Source organism: Schistocerca nitens, chromosome 3 (assembly GCF_023898315.1).
Source record: "Schistocerca nitens isolate TAMUIC-IGC-003100 chromosome 3, iqSchNite1.1, whole genome shotgun sequence".
In the NCBI taxonomy this organism is placed as follows: domain Eukaryota; kingdom Metazoa; phylum Arthropoda; class Insecta; order Orthoptera; family Acrididae; genus Schistocerca; species Schistocerca nitens.
This window is the reverse complement of record NC_064616.1, coordinates 423,785,406-423,807,183: the sequence shown is the minus strand read 5'-3', so window position 1 is coordinate 423,807,183 and position 21,778 is coordinate 423,785,406. Positions and strand designations below refer to the sequence as shown.

The 21,778-nt window shown below is 39.9% G+C and overlaps 1 protein-coding gene across 1 annotated transcript in view; it reads left to right on the top strand.

Moving 5' to 3' along the window:
* The window catches only part of LOC126249266 (serine-rich adhesin for platelets-like), a 197,090-nt gene extending 176,218 nt beyond the window's left edge, over window positions 1–20,872 (top strand). Inside the window, exons 6-7 of the mRNA XM_049950920.1 lie at window positions 8,459–17,231; window positions 17,893–20,872. Coding sequence (XP_049806877.1) covers window positions 8,459–17,231; window positions 17,893–20,216 — 11,097 coding nt within the window. The 3' untranslated portion in view covers window positions 20,217–20,872. The remainder of the gene's footprint in view (window positions 1–8,458; window positions 17,232–17,892) is intronic.
* Window positions 20,873–21,778: the final 906 nt, after the last annotated feature.

Sequence of the window (21,778 nt, the reverse complement as noted above, 5' to 3'; positions counted from 1 at the left end):
GAAGGCATTCAGCTCTTGAAGTGGTCCGTATTTAAAAAGACAATATTTACCTTGTATGTGCCTAAATAATTTGAGAGCAAAAAAATAATTCCACCCTTAATTGGCTCATTGTCACAAAAATTGTTGTTGGCAGTGTTGTTATAATTAGTTTTTTATTTGTCTGTATGATTTTAACAAAAACTGTTTTTTTTTAAATAAGTCAGTCTGTTTTGGTAGTGTAAATAATTCCAGAGATGCTCCTGTAGATGGATGTGTTGCTAATATTTTGATGTGTGATAATGAAAAGTCACTGTAGATGACTATAACCCTAGTTCTAAAATTTTCAAAATGGCTATTTCAGTGAAAGAGTTACAAAAGTTCCCAGTATTCTCTGAACATGAGATGAGGTGACTGATGAGGTTAGTGAGATTAGTGGGCTGATGTATACTGTGATGTGTAAGATAATGGATGAAATTTATGAGAAGTATCAGTTACAGTGTGATGACTTTCGGTGAAGACCTAGCCTATAGGACAGTGATTATATGGGGCAAGTCCAGTGATAGTTATCATAGTGGTGGCACTATAAATTTTAATAACTCTAATTCCAAGTGAGAGATGAAGCTGTAACCAGGTGGCATTACATTGTGAATGATTGATACGAGCATACTGTTCAGTCACCTTATGTAAAATAGTGATTTAATCGTATGGTTCATAACTAAGGACATTTTAAACTACTTCTTTGCATGTTTCAAGATTATTGCTTGTTTGTTGCCACTGATATCATGTATTTCAGTGTAGTGTTCAGAATCTAGCCAACTTGACTTTCCCATTTCAGTGCTGTATGGCAGTCAGTAACAGCTTATAATTTATGATGAACTTTGCAGCTTGAGTTGAAATTCATTAATTGATAAATAATGAGCAGTTTTGACCTCATGGAATGCTATTATCAGGTGGGGACACATGGTCTTGATTTGGTGCAGTGAAATACATTTGTCTGACTGACTTTTTGTGCCAAAATACATTCATCATAATACCCAAGATGTCAGTCAGTCAGTCAAATTACCTTGCAGCAAGCAACTAGAAACCTTAGTTCCTCATATTAGAGCATTCTGTAGATATTTCAAACAATCTGTGAAAACTGGTCAGCAGAGCTAGTAAAAAGCTAAGAAGAAAAAAATTCAACCATGTGCTAAATTGCCTACAAGTTTAGATTAAGGACACTCAAACAGTGTTGTTGATAGGGGCACTATCAGGTGTGAAAGTCAAGGAAACACAGTGATAAAGACAGTGGATTTTCATTCGGTAGGATGATGATTTTAGTCGCCGCCTTATCATCTAAATAAAAGTTTTGCGTGGTTTCCCTAAACCAGTTCAAGAAATTCTATAGCAACACTGAAAGTAGGTTTTAAGCAATCCTACACATAATGAATCGAATTTCATCTTGTTCTGTGCAACTGTTGAAACTTATATTAAATCTATACATAGTGCTCCTGTTCTAGAACAATGTAAATACAACTGTGCCCTTGTTAACCAACCAACCACTTAAACTGCCATCAGTTGGTTAGTTACAGATGCAAAAATCATGATGCAATCTCTTCTTTTATCAAGTACCATTGTAAATCATAATAATCATCATTTGTCTGTTGTGACACTTAGCAATGTAGGCTACTAGATTCCACTTAGAACAGTGTTGTCTCAACACATTGCAGCCATCAGTGAAAAAATTGAAGTTAGTCTGGCCCAGAAACTCTACACTGTGCCACTCAATGTGCCAGCAATGGCATCCATGAGTGTATTGCAGTTTTTTTGAGCTGACAGAGTGGCCATGGACTCTCTCCCTCCCTGCCACCTGTAGCAGCTGATGTATTCATGGAAACATTCAGACAGACATTGTTAAGATCGGCATGACTGTGCCTGTGTTGTTGGCTGAGGTACATAGATGACATCTTTGTCACATGTATGCATAAGGAAGCAAAACTACACAGATTTCGTAAACACCTAATCAGCTTACATAAAAACATACAGTTCATGCTAGAAATAGAAAATAACAGAGCGATTACTTTTCTGGATATCAGAGTGTACAGAAAATCTAGCAGCAGAATAGGACGTATAATGTATAGGAAACCAATGCACACCAACATACCACCCAGCACAAAAGGACACTATATTATATATGCTACAGGCCGAGAACACCACATTAGTGATGCAAACAAGCTCCAAAATGAAGTGGACAAGCTCAGGACAACATTCTATGCAAACGGATATAGCAGCAAAACTGTTCTATGAGCTTTGAGGCACAGTGAAGATAAAACAGGCAAGGGAACATAAGGACCTCTTCAAATTACTCATTTACATCATGTGAGAAATGTCAGCACCTGTGGAGGAATTAAACCAATACACCAGAATGGCAGCAAAATCAGAGATCTCTTGAGGCACACAAAAGATTCTGCAGATCTCTCCATACTTCATGCATCTCCAAACTTCAGTGTGATTGTGGTGAAATTTCAAAGACCCTCATGTGCTTGCATGGCAGCTGGTGATGCAGCAGAGAAAAACAAGAGAGGCCATTGAAATAATTTAATGCCATGGGAGGAGGGCTGGAAGTTGTTATCACCCTGGCTGTCAGCAGTTACAGTCCATCAGATACATGTGTTTGTCAGGCAGCAGCTCCCCAAATATTCTCTGTGAGTACAAGCTGCCAATTCGCTGTTGCCTACTATTCGCCTGCCAGAGTAGCACAGGCAATAGTCTACCATACCAGCACCCTTCCATAGCAATCTTCACTTAAAATTTCAGAATGTGATGTCAGTAGCCACGTGACAACCATAATAGAACAGGATGTATACACTCTGGGAAACCTGGGAAAGACCCGGGAATTTTTTCATCCAGGAGGAAACCGAGAAAAACCCAGGAATTTTGTACAATTCCAGGTATTTTTCATTGTTTTAGATTTCAGTTAATTTTTTGTAATTTTCACTGGTAAGAACTGATAACAGCAAAATGTGTCAAAGGTTTGAGGACGAAGACTATGGAATACTTCATAACAATAAACTGCTCCCGACAAGCATGACATCACAACTGTTTGCACAAAGTACAGTTGCCTGTGAACAAGTGCATGCGCAGTTAAGTTGTGTATGGGCAGTGCCTTCTCCAGCTTCCAGCTACTTGAAGTGTGGCTGTTAGCTGTATCAGCAGTAGCAACAAGCAGCCAGATGCTACCCGCAAAAAAATTTTCTGGTACACCCAAGCTGCCAGATTGCCGCATGTGCGTTGCAGTCAGGGTTGTAGTGGGGAGGGGGTTAGTCTCCACGTAAGCCGTGTTTACGTTTAGTGATTTTGCTGTTTTCTCTTCATTTGCACTTATCACATCAAATGAAAACAAAACAGATTTCTGTGGTTGGGAGCTAGCAAGTGAATTAAAATACATTCGCATAATTACAGAAGGCTAACATGTTATTAGTTTCAGTTTTCTGAAGTTCCACGCTGGTGTATAAAACTTTACCATTCAAAGGATTGATATTTTTACCGCTCCAAGGGAAAGTATATTATCACTTATTATGGAAAAAGTGTATTTTTCACCTTGGAAGAAGTGTGTTACCACGTGGGAGAAAGTGCGTTTTTAACCAGGAAAAACCCATAAGAGGACTTTTCCAAAGCTGATCAAACATAGGCATTTTTAGTTGTTGTTGATATTATGGAAACGGTAGATTACTCACCATATAGTTGAGATGTTGGGTCGCAGATCGGCACAACAAATAAGCTTTGGGCCAAAATGACCTACTTCTGCATTAGATATCTCTCTCTCTCTCTCTCTCTCTCTCTCTCTCACTCACACACACACACACACACACACACACACACACACACACGCGCACTGCACTACACTGTTGGCTGCTGAGGCCAGATGAGGTCGTGTGTGTGTGTGTGTGTGTGTGTGTGTGTGTGTGTGTGTGTGTGTGTGTGCGCGCGCGCGCGCGCCCGCCCCTACACACACACACACACACACACACACACACACACACACACACACACGCGCGCATTGTCGAATTTGGAAGGAGACCTTTTTGGCCAAAAATGTACTTATTTGACAGTTTTATTTACTTGTCTGACAGGCTTTTTGTTGTCTGTATCTGCATCTTGGCATCTCTGCTATGTGGTGAGGTGCAGACTTGTCTTTCCATCCTTTCCATAATATTGTCATCATTCCATCCTGTCACACACACACACACACACACACACACACACACACACACACACACACCACTGTTTCAGCAACTTGCTGTGTGTAAACTGAAATCTCACAGGATGAGAGAGAGAATATTTGGTGATTCTGTGAGCCTCAGCTGACTCACTGATATTGCACCTTTGATGGGGATGAGGCAAACTAACCATGTACTTTCACACTTCAACATTGTTTCGAGTTTCCTTATGGTAGGCCTTAGCTTATCAATGGCCTCTCTACTCACACAAGAGTGGTAGCATTTGTGGGTATATACATGTACATTTACGTATGTATTCTGCAAGCCACCATAAGTTGTGTGGTGTAAGGTATCCTGTAGCACAACTAGTCGTTTCCTTTCCTGTTCCACTCTCAGATAGAGCAAGGGAAAAACAACTGTCTATGTGCCTCCATATGAGCCCTAATTTCTTGTATCTTATCTCCATTGTCCCTGTGTGAAATGTATGTTGGCGGCAGTAGGATCATTCTGCAGTCAGCTTCAAATGCCGGTTCTCTAGACTTTCTCAGTAGTGGTCATTGAAATGAATGTCTTCCCTCCAGGGATTCCCACCTGAGCCCCCAAAGCATATCCATAACACTTGCATGCTTATCAAACCTACTGGTAACAAATCTAGCAGCTTGTCTCTGAATTGCTTCAATGACTTCTTTCAGTCAGACTTGGTGCGGATCCAAAACACTCAAGCAGTACTCAAGAGTAGGTTGCACTACATTCTATATGCACTCTCCTGTACAGGTGAACCACACTTAACTAAAATTATCCCAGTAAACTGCTGTTGACCATTCGCCTTCCCTACCACAATCCTCCCATGCTCGTTCCATTTCATATTGCTTTGCAACATTAAGACCAGATATTTAAGTAAAGTGACTGTGCCAAGCAGGACCCTATTAATGCTGCAACCGAACATTATGGGTTCCTAAATATTATGTAATCGTAAAAACTTACTACTTATACACTCTTCTACACATCTCTCAAATTTTGGTTTCTCTGTGTTAAAGCTTTTACACCCATTTCAGTGTACATTACAAGAGTATAGTACTTGTTTAATAGAACAGGTTATGTGTTTTGCTTGAAATATAATCAGTTTCTGGTTTTTAGGATATTATTTATTTTAGTAGTTTTTTGGAGGAAGAAATTTACTAGATGCACTACCTGACAAAAGAAGTGTAGTGCAGAAACGACATTGTCAGTGTAACTTTGTATATGTACAAACCACTGGAAGGTATGTAAATGATTAGAGTTTCAACGACCTAAGATTGGCAAATCAGCCACCAGTGTGTGCTAGTGTTGTTTGGGTTTAGTGATTGTACTGGACCTGGTAGTGTATATAAGGGATGTGAACAGCATCAGATGTGAGAGCACTGTGAAGGCCATGAAGATGCTGCGCACTTCTGTGAGACAGCATTATCCACATCTGACTGACTTTGAAAGGGGCCTCATTAAGGGTCTCCAATTGGCCAGCTAGTCAAATGTATCCAGATTTGTGGAACACTCAAATGTGACAGTGGCCTGATGTTAGACTACGTGGAATTGTTAGGGCAGACATACTCGTCATCAAGGTTTCAGTCAACCATGTGTGACCACCACAAGGGAGAATCACCATATTGTGCACTGAGAACATCATCATAACCTCTTCACGTCTGCACCTGCCATGAACACAAAAGGCTGCATTGAAAGTGGTACTATGAGCAGGTACCATGGACTGCTGATGAATGACATTGCGCTGTGTTCAGATCTGAATCGCGGTTCTACCCTGTCCTCAGTGGCCATCGTCCATTGGGTATGACATCGGGTCACAGCTGGTAGTGATTGAGGGAACTCTGATGGCACAGTCGTATGTCAGTGGCATCCTGCATCCTCATGTGTTACCTCTCATGCAACAGTATCATGGTTCCAATTTCAACAGGATGATACTCATCCACACATGGAATGTTCCTCTCTGAACTGTCTGCATGATGTTAAGTTAATCCTGTAGCAAACAAAATCCTCCAATCTATCCCTTATAACACATTGTGGGACCTTCTCAGATATCTGCTCCATCCTAATATCAGTATCCAGGATATCAAGGACCAGAGACAATAGTTGTGTTGCCCAGTTTGCCTCAGGAGAGGATAAAATGACTTTTATCATACCCTTCCGAACCAAATCAGTGCATACATACAGACCAGAGGGTTTGCAACATCATTCTAATAAATGGGCCAAGTTCTTCATAAATTTGACTCAGTTTTGTAATTGTTGAAATAACATTACATACTTGAATGAGATTTTCACTCTGTAGCAGAGTGTGCATTGATATGAAACTTCCTGGCAGATTAAAACTGTGTGCAGGACCGAGACTCAAACTCAGAACTTTTGCCTACCATGAGCAAGTGCTCTACCGACTGTGCTACCCAAACAAGACTCACAACACATTCTCACATAAGCTCTCTTGCGGGCAAAAGTCCCGAGTTTGAATCTCGGTCCGGCACACAGTTTTTACATCACATACTATCTCAACACACAAAGTTTCATGTCATGTCAAGTCAGCCTCACCTAATGGGTGTTTAACTTTTTTTGACAAGCAGCCCTCCCCCTCGCCAAATGGGTGCTTAACCGTTTTTGGCAGGCAATTTATTTATCATGCCTCCTCTCTCTTCCCTCCCCTCCCTCCCCTCCCCTAGCCCTATCCCCCCCCATGAATCTAGGACATTATGTGTGTGTGGGGGGTCTTGTTTGTATCAACAATATATATAACCATACTACAGGTGCAACTATATCAGAGGGGTATCTGTGGGGAAGCCGCACTAACATGGGGTCCGTGAAGAGGGGCATTGGTATTTACAGAGTTAATGTCTTGATGACTCATCTAGCCTTGTAACAGCCAGTGGGACAGTGGTATGTTAGTACCGCGGACTGCTGAAAGGAGGGAGAAGCTACAGCCATTACATTTCCCAATGATGTGCAGCTCTATTGTATGGTTTTATGATGATGGAATCCACTTGGATAAAATATTTTGGAGGTAAAATAGTTCCCCATTCATATCTTCAGGTGGGGACTGCTCTAACGGATGTTGTCATTAGAAAAAACAAAACTTGCTTTGTACGGGTCGTTGTGTAGAATATTGGAGCATTTATTCGGGAATGTAGGTTTTTTAGAACTTGAAAAGGGAAATACATAGGTTTGCAGTCTGATTTAGTGGCAATTTGTAAGGTGAAAACAGGACATCTGGTTAGTCAAGTAAGGGGATGTACACGAATCAAGTGGTAAACTGTAATAAATTATTTACAGAAGTGAGAAACAGAAGCAGATGTAATTCATGTTGTACCTGAGTATTGTCATAAGTTTACCAAGCATAAATGAAACTTACCCAATAATAATAATTTCTAAAAGAAAATGTGATTTTTGTCATTTTACCTTTAAGATGCAGCAACCTCAGCTTCACATATATTGTATTATCATAGTTAATACAGCAGTATCAATAACTTAAGTCCAGAGTAATAAAGTTATTGGTTAGTTAATAACATAAATATAGTCATTATTGAGATTAAAAAATTGATGTTATTGTGTGATTATCATTTTTTACAAATTGAGTGCCGAGGGGCTCCCCATATGTTTTTGAGCTCAGATTGCTCACAACTTTTTGTCAATGGAACCAAACTATACAACATGACAATGGAAAGAAATTGACCTTGCAAAATAAGAGCCACCTTTCTAGACATAGACACGGAGTGCATCAGATGATCCTTCTTGGCCCTTGCTACAATTTCCCTTAAGGGATACCATTATTTGCCATACATTCAAAATGCTCACGATTGACAGATCTTTATTCTTGTGTGGTTTGCTTCTCCCTGACACTGCTACCAGCAGCCTTCCCTTCTGGTGAATTGTCCACTAGCTCAGTTTCAATTTCAGTGGGAGACAGCACCACAAACCTAAGGGTAAGAGAGATGAGTGAAAAGTCTCAAGTTCTCCTGATGACAATATTAAAACATTACTGTACTAAAATTTGCAATGTGCAAAAATTATGAACTTCCATTGTATGTTTCACATACAAAACCTAGAGTACATTTTGCATGTATTTTGACCTTTAATTGTTGTTTTTAATCTAGTTTGAGGTGCCTGTTAGCCTTCAGCTTTTTATTGGAGTTTATTCCTGTGATATAATTTCTCATCTAGAAATTCTGCGCTATTCATATTAATTTATTGCTTCATATTGGTGTTCATGAAATACTATAATAATTGTTTCTTCTTTCTCATTTCAGTTTGGTGCGATAGCGAAGTCCTTCTGTGTGCAAGGATTCATAAGACGCCTGTTTTCTGAAATAGGCACAATTGAAGAGCTACAAACAACACGTCAAGAGGAAGGGGACTCTCAAGAAAAACGTGACTTGCTTTCCGATTTGCAGTGTATGTTGTCTGATGGATATTTGAAACTGGGTCACTTGCTGCGAGAGAACTTGAATGTCTACAAGGAGTGTGTGCTAACAGCGTTCTCATTAAATCCTACAGAGGATTTATACCACCATTTACATAGCCTTGCCTCTTTAAGTGGTAAATGTATTTCTGATGAAAATAAATGTACAGAAATTGTAGAGCAGCCACTGGTTCAAGACTGCACCATTACAAAGCTACCTATTAATGAACACTTAGAAGAAACAAATGATAGTAATTATGCTGGCAATACAGACTTTGCATATATGAATATGCCATCAACGTCATCTGCTGTGTTCCCTAAATATCAAATAAGGCCACAGACAAGGCATACAGCCTCACGTGGGGATATACCCATTGCCACTTCATCTTTAGTAACTGTAAGGTGCAGATTGAAAGAGGATGACAAGAGAGACTTAGGAGCATTGTATGCAATGAGTGGAAACCTATTTACTAGTGCAGAAAACTATGATCCCTATAGTGCCCCCAACCATGTGTTAGATGCAGAATTCAAGTTCTCTAGAACTGTACTTCATGATTTAGTATCTGTGTTAAACAATCCACGAAACAAACAGCTTAGTTGGGCAGAGGGTTGGGCTCAGCTAAGCAGGAATTGTCTGGAATACTTAAGAAACAGAGAGACACGAAATTGCATGAAGGAACTGAAATTTCTGGAAATTGATTATGAGAAATACCGTGATTGGCCAAGATTGTGTGACTATGGAGGTATAGAGAAGGGATATGAACAGTGGGCAGATATCAGTAATGATTCAGAACAACTTTGTATTACAAGTAATTACAAACATAGATCTTCAGAGTTAACTGTAGATTCCTGTATAGATTCGGCAACACAGGATAGTGTAGATACTGTATTTACATTAAAACCAGTCCGGAAACGAAAAGTGAAGAAACCTGGAAAATCCCCACAAAAAGGAAAGAGGGGAAGAAAAAGTACAAATGTCACACATAGCAGTGTTAAAAGTATTGTTTCACAAGGTCCCATAACTGGCTTCTCGGATTGCACTCAGGACAGCCAAATTGAGGAGAACAATGAAAGAAAGATTGCAGCAAAGATTTGTAAGGATAAATGTATTAGGAAGTTTACATACAGGAGGAAGAGGTGTAAGACTGTGGAAAAAATATCTACACTAGAAACAGACTGGCCACAGCAAACTGAGGTTAGAGGCAGTCTTAAAAAGACAGTTAATAAAAAGTTTACTAGGAAATCTAGCAAATGTTTGAAGCGTGTGAAAAGCTTAGAACATGCTTCTCCAATAGAAACAGACTGCACAAGTGATGAAGTGACATCTGTTGGACCAGATATCTGGAAAAGAGGTTATAAGAATTTAGACAAAACTGTGTATATGAAAAACCCTGAACTTTCCTTGTTAGAAGTAGATGAGGTACCAAATATTCAGGCTAGTACTTCAGTGAAGAGTTATAGGAAGAAATATGTTAAAAAGTCGCGCAAATCTAGAAAGCATTGGAAGAATTTGGTTGAAACAGACTGCTCACATTATAGTGACATTGATGAAAATAGTATTTCTAAGGTTGCAACAAAGCGTCCCAAAAGAAAGTGTGTTAGAACATTGAAAAAATCTACCAAACGATTGAAAAATATGGAAGAGGATTCAGTTCTTGGAACTGACTGTACAAGTAATGAGGTGACCCACCTAAATTACCAGCCAGACGTTTATGTGAGTGAAGGTGAAAATGTTTCTGAAAGATCTATACATGTGCAGAATTTTGAAGACATTTCTATTGGATCAAATGGTGTTCAGAGTAGTCGATATGAGATTAGAACTGCAGAAGATTCAGCAGGAAATGTTCTTGATAGGGGGCCAACCGAATATTGGAGTACTTTCAATAAAATACCTGAGATGGATACAGGTTGTACACAAGGCAGTGAAGGTGAGCAAAGACCTGGGGTGGTGACTGCAACACAAACTATACAAAGAGAGAAGATTGCTAAATCAACAAAGCAAAGAAAAGATTTAGAAAAAGGTTCTGTATTGTATTCAACATGGGGGCATAACACTCAAGCTGAAGAAGACATTGTTAGAAAGACTCAAACAAAGGCACAGAAGAGAAAGACAGATAAAAGTGATGTCTGTACTAAGACTGTAGAAGAAAAAATTCTAGTTAATTCTAGTTGCAGGGTTGATAGTTATGTTGATGGCAACTTGGAGGGAGTGCAAGGATCGAAGATTTGTGAGAGCCACAAAAGTGTAAGAACAAGTGGAAAATATGTTGCCGATGTTAAGGATTTCCAAGGAGATTCTTTGTTGTTCTCAAATTACACACAAAAAAGTGTGGCTGAAGCTACTACTGTGGGAGAGATTGCAGCAAATACTTGTAAAAGGAAATATCTTGGGAAAGTAGAGCAACAGACAATGGGTGTAAAGAATTTTGATGTAAAATTATTGTCAGACAATCAAAATGAAGAAAGGAATTTGGTGGGTACCACATCCAAAACTCATCATAGAAAATATGCAAAGAAGACTGAGAAACGTGCAGAACCTGTTATGGACTTTGAAGAAAAAGCTGTGTTAGACTTTGGAGGTGTTGCAGAGCCGTCCCTTGAAGGTTCTGCATTTTTTGCGTATGATTCAGACACACAAGATGAAAAGAGTGCTGCTAACGTATTTAACATGGAATGTGATGTGATGAGGAAGAAAGAAGGTATTGTCAGAGGCCTTAAGAAAAAGAAATTACCTCCAGAGAAGATCACAGAAGTTTCTGCTTTCAGCAGTGCAGTACACAATCGTAATAATGATGACGTGGGACCACCTATTAGTTCTGTCTGTGAAACCGACTTTTCTTCACTTGGGAAGCAGGTAAATCCTCTTTCACCAAGTGTGGGGCAGCTGAATCCAGAACCATCTAGTGGGATACTATTTCATCCTGATTTAAATACACAGTCCTTTATCCCTCCATTTAAGAAGGCCAGTGAGCCAGAAGTTTTGCAGTCATTACGCAAATTCAGACCAAAAAGCACAAACAGATCATTAGAAGAAAGTATCTTTTCTCCAAATATGATTGGTGATGGAACGAGAATGTTGTTTCGTGAGGGTAAAATTTATTATACTGAATTCGCACCAATGTTAAGTACACTGAACCTTAATCCACATGTTGTACTTGAAGACATAGCAACAGTTTTGAATTCAAGAGAATGTGGTGGACAATTTGATACATCTCAGCAGACAAAAAACTCTAGTGCGTTTTCTGAAAAAAACAGTAGCAGTCCTAAGAAGAGTCATAGTACAAAATTTACAACACCACCACAGTCCAAGAAAACATATAGCTCCTGCGCTGGACTAAAAAAAAAGCCCAATCGTAAACTGACTGACAGGGAAATACTTGCCAATAGTGTTCCTGGTTTAAATAGTCTTGAAATGATTGTACCTCCATTCCAGGAGCCAACAGTGCAAGTTGTTCAGTTGCCAAGAAACCATCCTTCAGGTAATGCATCAAATAATGAAACTAGTTCACTTCCTACTAAAGTGAACCAAAAAATTGAGAACAGCTCCAACACCAGTGGAACAAGTCACATAGAAGCTGCCTCAACATCTGTATCTCAAGATCCAGCTTCACAGCAGTCACAAGTTACAATAACCTCTGAAGAAAACAGAACCTCTCCGAATTTGGCATCCAGTTTCTCAGCTCAAAGTAACTCATTAGCATCACATAATGAAAAACAAAGAAGTTCGCAGTTAGAAGTGAAATACTTAACAAAAGCAAGTGACGTTAATGAAATATTACGCAGTACGCTTACAGACTGCTCATCGCAGAGTCCACCGACATCTGCTGTTGCACCATCACTAAATTCATCAGGACCTGTTAAACATAAAGTTAAATCGCAAAGTGAAGTGAAGTATCTAACAACAACAAGTGAAGTAAATGAAGTACTTCGTAGTGTAATTGCAGAAAACAGTCAGGGTCAGATGTCCAATTCGACACATATCATGGGATTGGTGAAGCAGAAGCCTAACACCAGAGCGGAGGCGAGGTTACTTGCTGCGTACGAAACAGCAAGAAGTATTACGGCAAAGAAAGCCACAGAAGGTAGTACATCTCTAGGAGGAAGAGGCAGTATACTGAGCACACTGCAGGTTCCACCTTCCAAAGGAGTTGTTGATATTAGTATGCTTTCCAGTCTTATTTCTTCTGGCACTCACCGATACTTGGAAAATTACCCTTCCAAAAAGGAATCTTCTAAACCCCCAACAAAGTTAAATTCACGCTCACAGGGCTCAAGAGTTTGTGTATCTTCTTGTGATAGCTCTCGTGCACATAATCTGCAAAGCCATATGCAGAACTCGGCCATCATCAGAAGTGCACACACTGCTCAGTCAGATGAGCAAATCCCTGAACGGATGTCTGTCCTTGAGGAAAGGTTAAAAAAAAGTTCTGTTGCTAGTGTAGCTGTTAAGTGTGATACTACTAACCAAAGTGACACACCAGTTTGTGCTTCACAGGTTGCAACTTTACCAAAATTTCAACAAGCATTTGGAAAGTCTATATATAATCAGACAGGCAGCAGTGGCAGTGGTGCTGGTGGCGGTGGCAGCAACAGCAACAGCAGTACCAGCAGCAACAGCAACAACAACAACAACAACAACAGCAACAGCAGCAGCAGCAGCAAAAACAACAACAACAACAACAACAACAACAATAGCAGCAGCGGGGGTGGTGGCAGTGATGGGAATGGTGGAGGTCGTGGTGGTGGGGGTAGCAACAGTGGCGGTGGTGGCGGCAGTGGTGGTGGCGGCAGCGGTGGCAGCAGCGGTGGCGGTGGCGGTGGCGGTGGCGGCGGTAGTAGTGGAGGCAGCAGCGGTGGAGGCGGCGGTGGAGGAGGCAGCAGCAGTGGTGGAGGCAACAGCAGCAGCAGTGGTGGTGGCAGCAGCAGCAGCAGCAGCAGCAGTGGTGGAAGTGGAAGTGGAAGTGGAAGTGGAAGTGGTGGTGGTGGGGGTGGTGGTGGTGGTGGTGGTGGAGGAGGAGGAGGAACTGGCAATGGAAATAGTGGAAGCACTGGTAGCAACAATGGTGGCAGAGGCCACTGCAACAGCAGCAGCAGCAGCAGCAGCAGCAACAACAACAACAACAATGGCAGCAGCAGCAGCAGTAGTAACAACTGTAGCAGCAGTGGCAGCACCAACAGCAGTAGTAGTCGCTGTAATGGCAGTGGCACCAACAACAGTGCTGTAGAAAATGGAGCTAGTGAGCCTGCTACCACTGTATCAAACACAGAAGACATGCATAGTACTCATGGCATTGCTGGAGGCTCGCAGAAAAGTGATTCAGAGCTGCAGTCCATACCCAAATCATCAGTAAGTACACTTCATTCAAAGGCAGTACAGACAACAAGCATAAGTACTTTGGTGTCACTTTCAAATCCAGTTTCATCAGCTTTGCAAGCTGACTCTCTAAATGTCTTGATGACTACAGCTCTACACCTTAATACAGCATCTGTTCCTCATGAAGGTTCTTTGCAAAAGTCACTTGCTACCACATTTAAAAGGGCAACTAGATCATCTGTCCAAGCAGGACAGTGCCCGTCGTATGATATGCACCGTACAAATGCCTCTGCTGTTACAGACAACCCTATATCTGGAAGTTTAGATGGGATATCTAGTCATACCTCAGATAGTAACAATGTGACACACAAAAATTCTCTGCCAGCCTCCCGGTCGTCTCAGGTACCGACCACAACTGATAGTACCAGTACTCCTACACAAAATCCAGTACTTGCTGTCACCAAAGATAGTATTATTAGAAGTAATAAGAATGCATTACTAGCTGCTGCGCTGCAATCAACCACACCTCTTAGACGATCTTCTGTGAGTAGTGGTACGTCTTCCAGTTTGACCAGTAACATAGAACAAGCTGCCAACATGTGCATTGCTGAAAGCTCTTCTTCAGAAGATGAAGCGACAGATGTTGGAACTCAGACTCATATTTCTTCAGTACAGCAGACCCAGAGACTATCTGTTAATGAACTTCGCAAGAATACTTCAAAACCTTTATTGCAAACATCTCACAATTTAAGGCCTGTTCTACATATTCCCAACAGTAATCTTGTTGGAGCAGCTAATGTTACTGAATTAACCAATTCAGTTTCATCACCTTTAAGACAGCAGCAGATTGTCCATTCTTTGTTAGGTCCTAGTTCCTCTGCTGTCACAAGGCTTCCACCACAGAATGTTGCAGCAACTGATGCGTTAATAAGCCACAGTGCAATCGAGCCATCTGTAAGCTCAACAACACTGGAACAGCTGAGAGAATTTGAGTCTGTTTTAGAGCAAGTTACAAACACGTCACAAATGAAGGAGCGGAGCACTGCTGTGACTCAGAATCAGCCGGACCTAATTAATGAAGATCTTCTTTCTCAGTCATCAAGTACGGTTGAAACGTCTTCGGATTTTCCAAGTGCACCAAATGATGGTTCATTCTCACAAGATTCTTATCCATCAACTACAATTACAACCCCACCAAGAGTTGGTATAACTTTTGTTGCTCAGTCTCCACTTCGATCGTCGAGCATTGCTGGAACGAGTGGAAAGATTGCATCTCCTGTAGTTGTAGTTACCAGTTACTGTCAGCCAGTTACATCACCAGCTTTAAGTGTGACTTCACAGAGTTCTTCTAGTCCTTGTGTGACACCTGCACCAAATCCTTCCATATCAAATGGAAAACCACCACCAAAATCCTCAAAATCCAAAACTAAATCTGTTAAGTCAAGCCCGTCAACGACAAATTCTAAATCTTCACCAGTTCCTAAACCACAGCAGAAACCTCAAGAAGATGAAGTTACGGCTCAGCGTATTTATGCAATACTTGATGAATATGCAGAACAGCTTAGAAATTCTCCAGATTTGAATAACAAACCTGCACCTCGCAGAAGATCAAATCCACCTACCAACCCAAGCCAGTCTTCAAAGCGAAAGAAGTCTTCCCAAAACAAATCAAAACTTCTTGGGCAGCAGTCATCTTCATCAGCACCTGACATGAGTCCTGGCACAGATGATCCAAGAACTATGGGAAGTGAAGATAGTTCTAGTGGTATAATGCAGCTTTCTCATATTCAGGATTCACCAGCTTCATCCGCCCAAGCAAGTGATGAACCAGCAAGTTTAAGATCTACTTCCACAGAAGCATCTTCCGAATCCTGCAAGCCAGTTGTGTCGGAATCGGGTGAAAATCAAGACTCTCGCCAACAACCACGTTTAATTTTTGCTGAAGCAACAGGTCGTCAGGGAAGAGCAGTATCTGTTCAGGATGACATTCAGTCTGCTGAGGTTGCTGTCTCTGGTAGTGCAACTGTTGTTGCAGGAAAATCAGTAATGGTGGGAAGCACAGCAGTACCATTGTATGTGCCAGGAAATGTCCGTCAGGTGTTTCTGCCTGTGACTCCAGGATTGGCTGCACATGTTCAAGGTCGACCAATGGTTGTATCAAAAGGATCAAAATTTATAAGAGTTCATCAAGTAACAGTCCCAGCTGGACCACTTCACCTCCACCAAGTGCCGGTCGTGGTGCGCCAGATGTGTGTCAATAAGCAGTCATCAACTGTTGGTGCTTCAGTATCCGTACTTACCCAGCCATCTGTCAAACAGATTAAGCGCCCACCTGCAAATACTTCTCCAGAAGCTTTATCAGGAGGATTGGCACAGTCTTCTGTTCTACACCAGTTAAGCAGTCAGCAGCAAACATCTGTTTCTGATGTATCTTCCAGTGCTACTCAAAGCTTATCTTTTCCAGAGTCGAGTCTGGATAGTGTAGGCACTACTATTGCAGACACTGTTATAAAAACTGAACCTATTGATGATACCTCATCAGTTTCAGAAGGCCATATAATGTGCGAAGGTAGTCAGAACAGCCTACTTGAGACAGTAACATCTGCTGCTAATGATGCTACTGCTCTAACGTCTCCAGCAACTACGTCTTCTGGTGTCATAGCTACCACTACTTCTTCAGGACCGGGTGTAAACATTTCCAGTGTTATTTCAGCACCTGAAGATAAACTGTATCAAAGCTCTGAACACAGCACAGTAAATGTGAAAGTAGAACCTCCAGATCTGTCTAATAACAGTAATGAAGAGCAGAATGAAGAAAACCAGCTGTGCAACAATCACGAAGAAAGATCTGTGTTTCGACGAACATATGCAATTGTAATTAATCCACCAATCGATGTGCAGAATTCACGAGTAAATAGGACTATGCAACGTTTGAATATTGGCTTTACCAGACATTCCACAGTAACTTCTAGGAATGGTAACCAACCAGAAGCACTGAACAAAGATTTTGCATCAAGCAGAAAGCCTCTTAAGACGGAAGCTGATAGTATGCTTAATTCTGAATCTGAGAGTTCAGAATATCATTCGGATAATGCTCTTGCAACACAACTTAATCATTTCTCAAAACACAGTGGCAGCTTGACAGAAAATGGTGAATCTGGACATTCTGTGAACAGTGTGTTGAACTGTCCACTACCTTCAGCATTGCCAGATTCAACATACCATTTGAGGAAATTGGGTAAAAGCAGAGAAAGCAGCCAGCCAGCTGGAGGATTCCAGAGCTCTACTCAAAATACAATTTGCACAAGTACGTACAATGTTGACATAAACTGCATGTTATGAAGTTATTGTTGCTAGAGATGGACATTGCAGAGTTCATTGTACTTTTGACTTATGAAGTCATTTTTTGTTTGCACTCTCATTCTCTGGAGATAGTCATTTAGAGATAGTTCTTCACAATAGGTGATGCAAGTGTTAGTATACTATTTAGTTGAGTTTTCACTTCAATCTTATTCACAGAAGTATAAACACCTGAAACTGCTTTAGTTTTGTCTCTGATTTCAAACTGCCTAGTAGATGTTACTTGTTCACAATTTGTAAATCTTAAAAATTCAAAACATAGTATTCAGTGCAGTATCATTTGCAGTTTAAAAAAAATATAAGGAGAGTTTATTTAGTTTGCCTAGCGTTCATTGTGATTTAGCGTATTGAAATTGTAGATGTGACAGTTAACCTTTCTCTTTGTCATTTGAATGTTGCATCAATCAGAACCAAATCAGATTTATAGTGTGCAATTTCTCTATTTCCTGTTTGGCACCTTTTTTCTCTGATACAATTTTTAAAAAATTCTCCTTTGCAGTAAATTGTGAATTGTGTATGTAGATACTAAAATATAGTAATATATTGCTTTCCATTATCTGCATTAGACACACAGGCTTTCTACACTTCGTATGTGTTTTGTGTTTCAGGTCCATTAGATGTGTTTCCAACTGAAAGTGCAACTAGCATTCTAGAAGAGTGCCCACCAAGAACTATGGAGGAGAATGGTTGTAGTGACAGTTTATCATCTTCTGAACCAAGTTTAACACACACACTACTTTGTCGCAGAAACTCTCACAGCCCTCAGAAGGTAAGCTTACAATCTGAAGTGGGAAGGAAAATAAGTTCATGTGATAAGAATGGACCAGCTGATATTGAGCTGAATGCAGCAGTTGAACGCATTGTGTCTGTAAGTTCCAAAAGTGCAAATGATCAGACACAAGGAAAAGCAGTTGGTGCGTCAAGTGAAGCTCAGCTAGATTACTGCAGCGGGCCGTATTCATCCATTAAAAGCCAACTGGACTATATTTCTGATGGACCTTATAGCATATCAAAGATTGATGGCTGTGATACCCCATGGCGTTTTGTTCCGCTTATAAGAAAGGTTAAAGTAGCTATACAACCAGTAACATTAAAAAAGGATACAGAAGAAAGTGAACCACTTGTTAGGAATATCCATCTTTCAACTAATTTGCCAGAAGTGGAAGATACAGCAAATGAACAGCGTGACTATCTAACAGATTCCAAGCTGGCTACAGTTAATAGGAAGGCAAATGTGAGTTCGACTGTTCTTACAACTTTCCGGAAAAATGATATTCCCAGTACACGAGTAGATAAAAGTCAAGGGAGTGACAGGGTACAGCAGAAAATAGCTAGAGTTGAGAGAGAGTTAAAACTTCAGAAAAGTCTGTCTGAAGAATGTGAAGATTTAGGTGTTGATGAGCCAAGTACAAGTGATCTATTTCCTGAAGCAGATCTGTTATTGGATACAAATTCGTCACCACCCTTTGATCAGACACTGCAGGATACAGCTTGTGGTCATTGTGTTGATGGTACAGAAACTTACTCTAATTCAGCTTTTAAACCCCTCGAATACTCTTCTAGTAGTCAGGATGATTCTCAGAACAGTTGTATTTCTTCTGATATTCATGAATCAAACAACAGATTTCGGCAAGGAAAGAAACGTAAACGTAGTGTCAATATTCCTAATTTTGATTGGAAGTATACAGAAAGAAAAACTTTTTGTCACGACATTGTCAGTAAAATATGTCAGAGTTCCCGTGAAACATCCAGCATTTACCATAGTGGAAATACTATAATAAAAGGTACGGGCAGTGGAATCGGATCACGATCGTTGGAGGATACTAGTGGAGGTTTCAGAGACACTCTGTCAGATAGTGCACCAAGTAGCAGATTAAAACACTCTAGTCCAGGAACAGATGGTATCTTGCCTGATGTCAGCACCTGTAATACAAAAGAAGTGTCTGATAATTTAATGAAGGATGCAGTTTGTGGAAAGAAGTTAGAAGGACCATTGCAGCAAACCCATCCATCCAACAGTTGCATGAAAAGTCAAACAGTTGCCACTGTGAACAGTAAAGGAGATATGGTCGCAAGTGCCAGTGATAGCACTTTTTGTAGCTCAAGTGAAGACAGTGTCACAATGTTGGATACGTTCTCAACAAGTATGATAGTATCATCTCTAGATGTAACAATTCCCTCTCCTCTCCCCACATTGCCATCTGTCATACAGTCTAATGATAATTCCCAGGAACCACTTCCATCTGCAACGGGAACTCAGAAGTACTCGAATACATACAGTAAGAGGCCCTCGTGTGAACAGGGCAGTAGTAAGCTACTGAAGCGTGCTCGTCTAAACCAGTCTGAACAGTATTATAATGAACATATAGATTCTCAGGAACGATGGGAGTCGTCTAGTTCACAAGAGAAAGTTTGCGCTGATGATGAAGATTCGGGATCTCGTAGCAGGTCAGAAGAACAACCAAATTCTGATGTTGATGTTTTAGATATAAGCAATGATGCATTTTCATCATCACCGAGATTCCCTTCCTTAAATATTACAAATAGCACAGGTTCAAGTTCACAGTGTAATGAATCTATAATCAAGACATTTGAGTTGAATGGGATTGATAGAATTTCACTTTCAAGTGCTAGTATACAAGAGAAGCGGATATCTTCAAGGAAACTTGCTGATCATAGTGATTCAGAATGCCACTCCTTAGACATCAAGAATAGCAGAAATGTGGAACATGATCATTTCTGTCATAAACAAAGTGTAATACATATAAATTCTTCAAAGACGAGAGCTTCGCAGCGTGGTCATCTGAAGAGAGGCTGTCCATGCTGTTCACTTTCATCTCGCTCATGTAAGAAGAAGATGGAAGAGAAACCAGGAAAGAAAGGACCTTTGGGAAAGCAAACAATAAAAGGTTCCTTGCCAAAGAAGAGATAGTTGATTTTAAAAACTCATGTAAATAGTTGTAAATTCTGTGAAGATTTGTATTTGTTTTCTCATTGGGTGCGACAGTCACAGATAGTGAACTGAAAAACTGCCACAGTGTTTGTATAGAATTGCTTTTGCATATCTTATGTAAATAAGTGAGATAGATCCTAATACATGTTCATGAAGCATGAAACACAAAGCCATATTCTTTTTAAACTTTTATTGTTTGCATTCCCAATGTTCTGAGTCAGATATGCAGTAATTATTCATCCTTAACCTCAGTTTAAGCTAGTCAATTTTCCTGTTAATCTGAGGTACTCAGTATCACTTTCTGCACTGTTAGTACAAATTTTTATGGTTAACCATGCTTATTCAGTCTTTCAGCAAAGCAGTTGTGTGTTTTCTTGAAATTGGTATGTGAGAAACTGCTTGGAGATGCAAATATTCAATATGTTATTTTACATTCTTTTATTTTGCATTTGATAAATATGTTGTGAGCTAAATTGATGTTAGCTGTAAGTTGTGTGTGTGTGTGTGTGTGTGTGTGTGTGTGTGTGTTTTACTCATGTTATAGAGTTGTGACAATTTGTGGATGTGAGAAGATATTAGTATTTTTTTATTAAATTTGATTTAATGAGTAATGGGGAAAGTCCTTGCATTCCTGTATATTAATCATTATATAATCGCCTGATGTGTTGAAATTTGTGAGGTCACTGTTAGAGAAATGGAAACAGAATTGAAGTATGGTTAAATGATATTTGTACAATTACTTTACAATATTAGGTATGGCTTGTATCAGTATTTTATTTTATTAATTTATTTCATATTTGAAAGAGATTTATGTATTCAGACATTGTATAAATGAAGCTTTATTAAACATCTCAGATTTTCCCACGACGAGAGAAATCTCTTCACTGTAATACAGTGTGTCGCGTCAGTTAAAAGCTACACTTTTAAGATGATTTGTCTCTTTCTGACGGTGTACCTTAAGTTTGTGAAAAGAATTCGTAATTGAAATGAAACCTTTCAAAAGCAGGATCCAGCTGTAATAATTTTCATACACACATTATGCTGAAAACGCACAGTTAATTTCCAAGAGGAGGTGTGGTTTGATAACTTAAGTAAGGAATTTGTGTTGTGTGTGCTATAGAAAATACTTTTTAAAAGTTTCCCAAACATAACATTAATCAAGTACATTGTTTAGTATAATAACGGGATTGAATTTTGTTAAACATTGTCGCTCCATATAGATTTACCTGATTTTTTTACTGCTGGTGCAAAAGGCAAAGTATTTATTAGTTGAGCAACTATTATTTAACATGAAATATTTGTACAAATTTGCCACCTCATTCTTATGTTGTCGTTTTTCTGTGTGCCTGTTATGTACTATAAGATTATTCTTCCCCTACAGATAAACCTAAAGATAAACAAAAAGTACAACTCTCTCTCTCTCTCTCTCTCTCTCTCTCTCTCTCTCTCTCTCTCTCTCTGCCATGTGGTTGCTATCTTTTTGTTTTTGTTGTGTGATTGTCCATCCCCTCTGCTATCTTCTTACCTCTTTCTCCACTTAT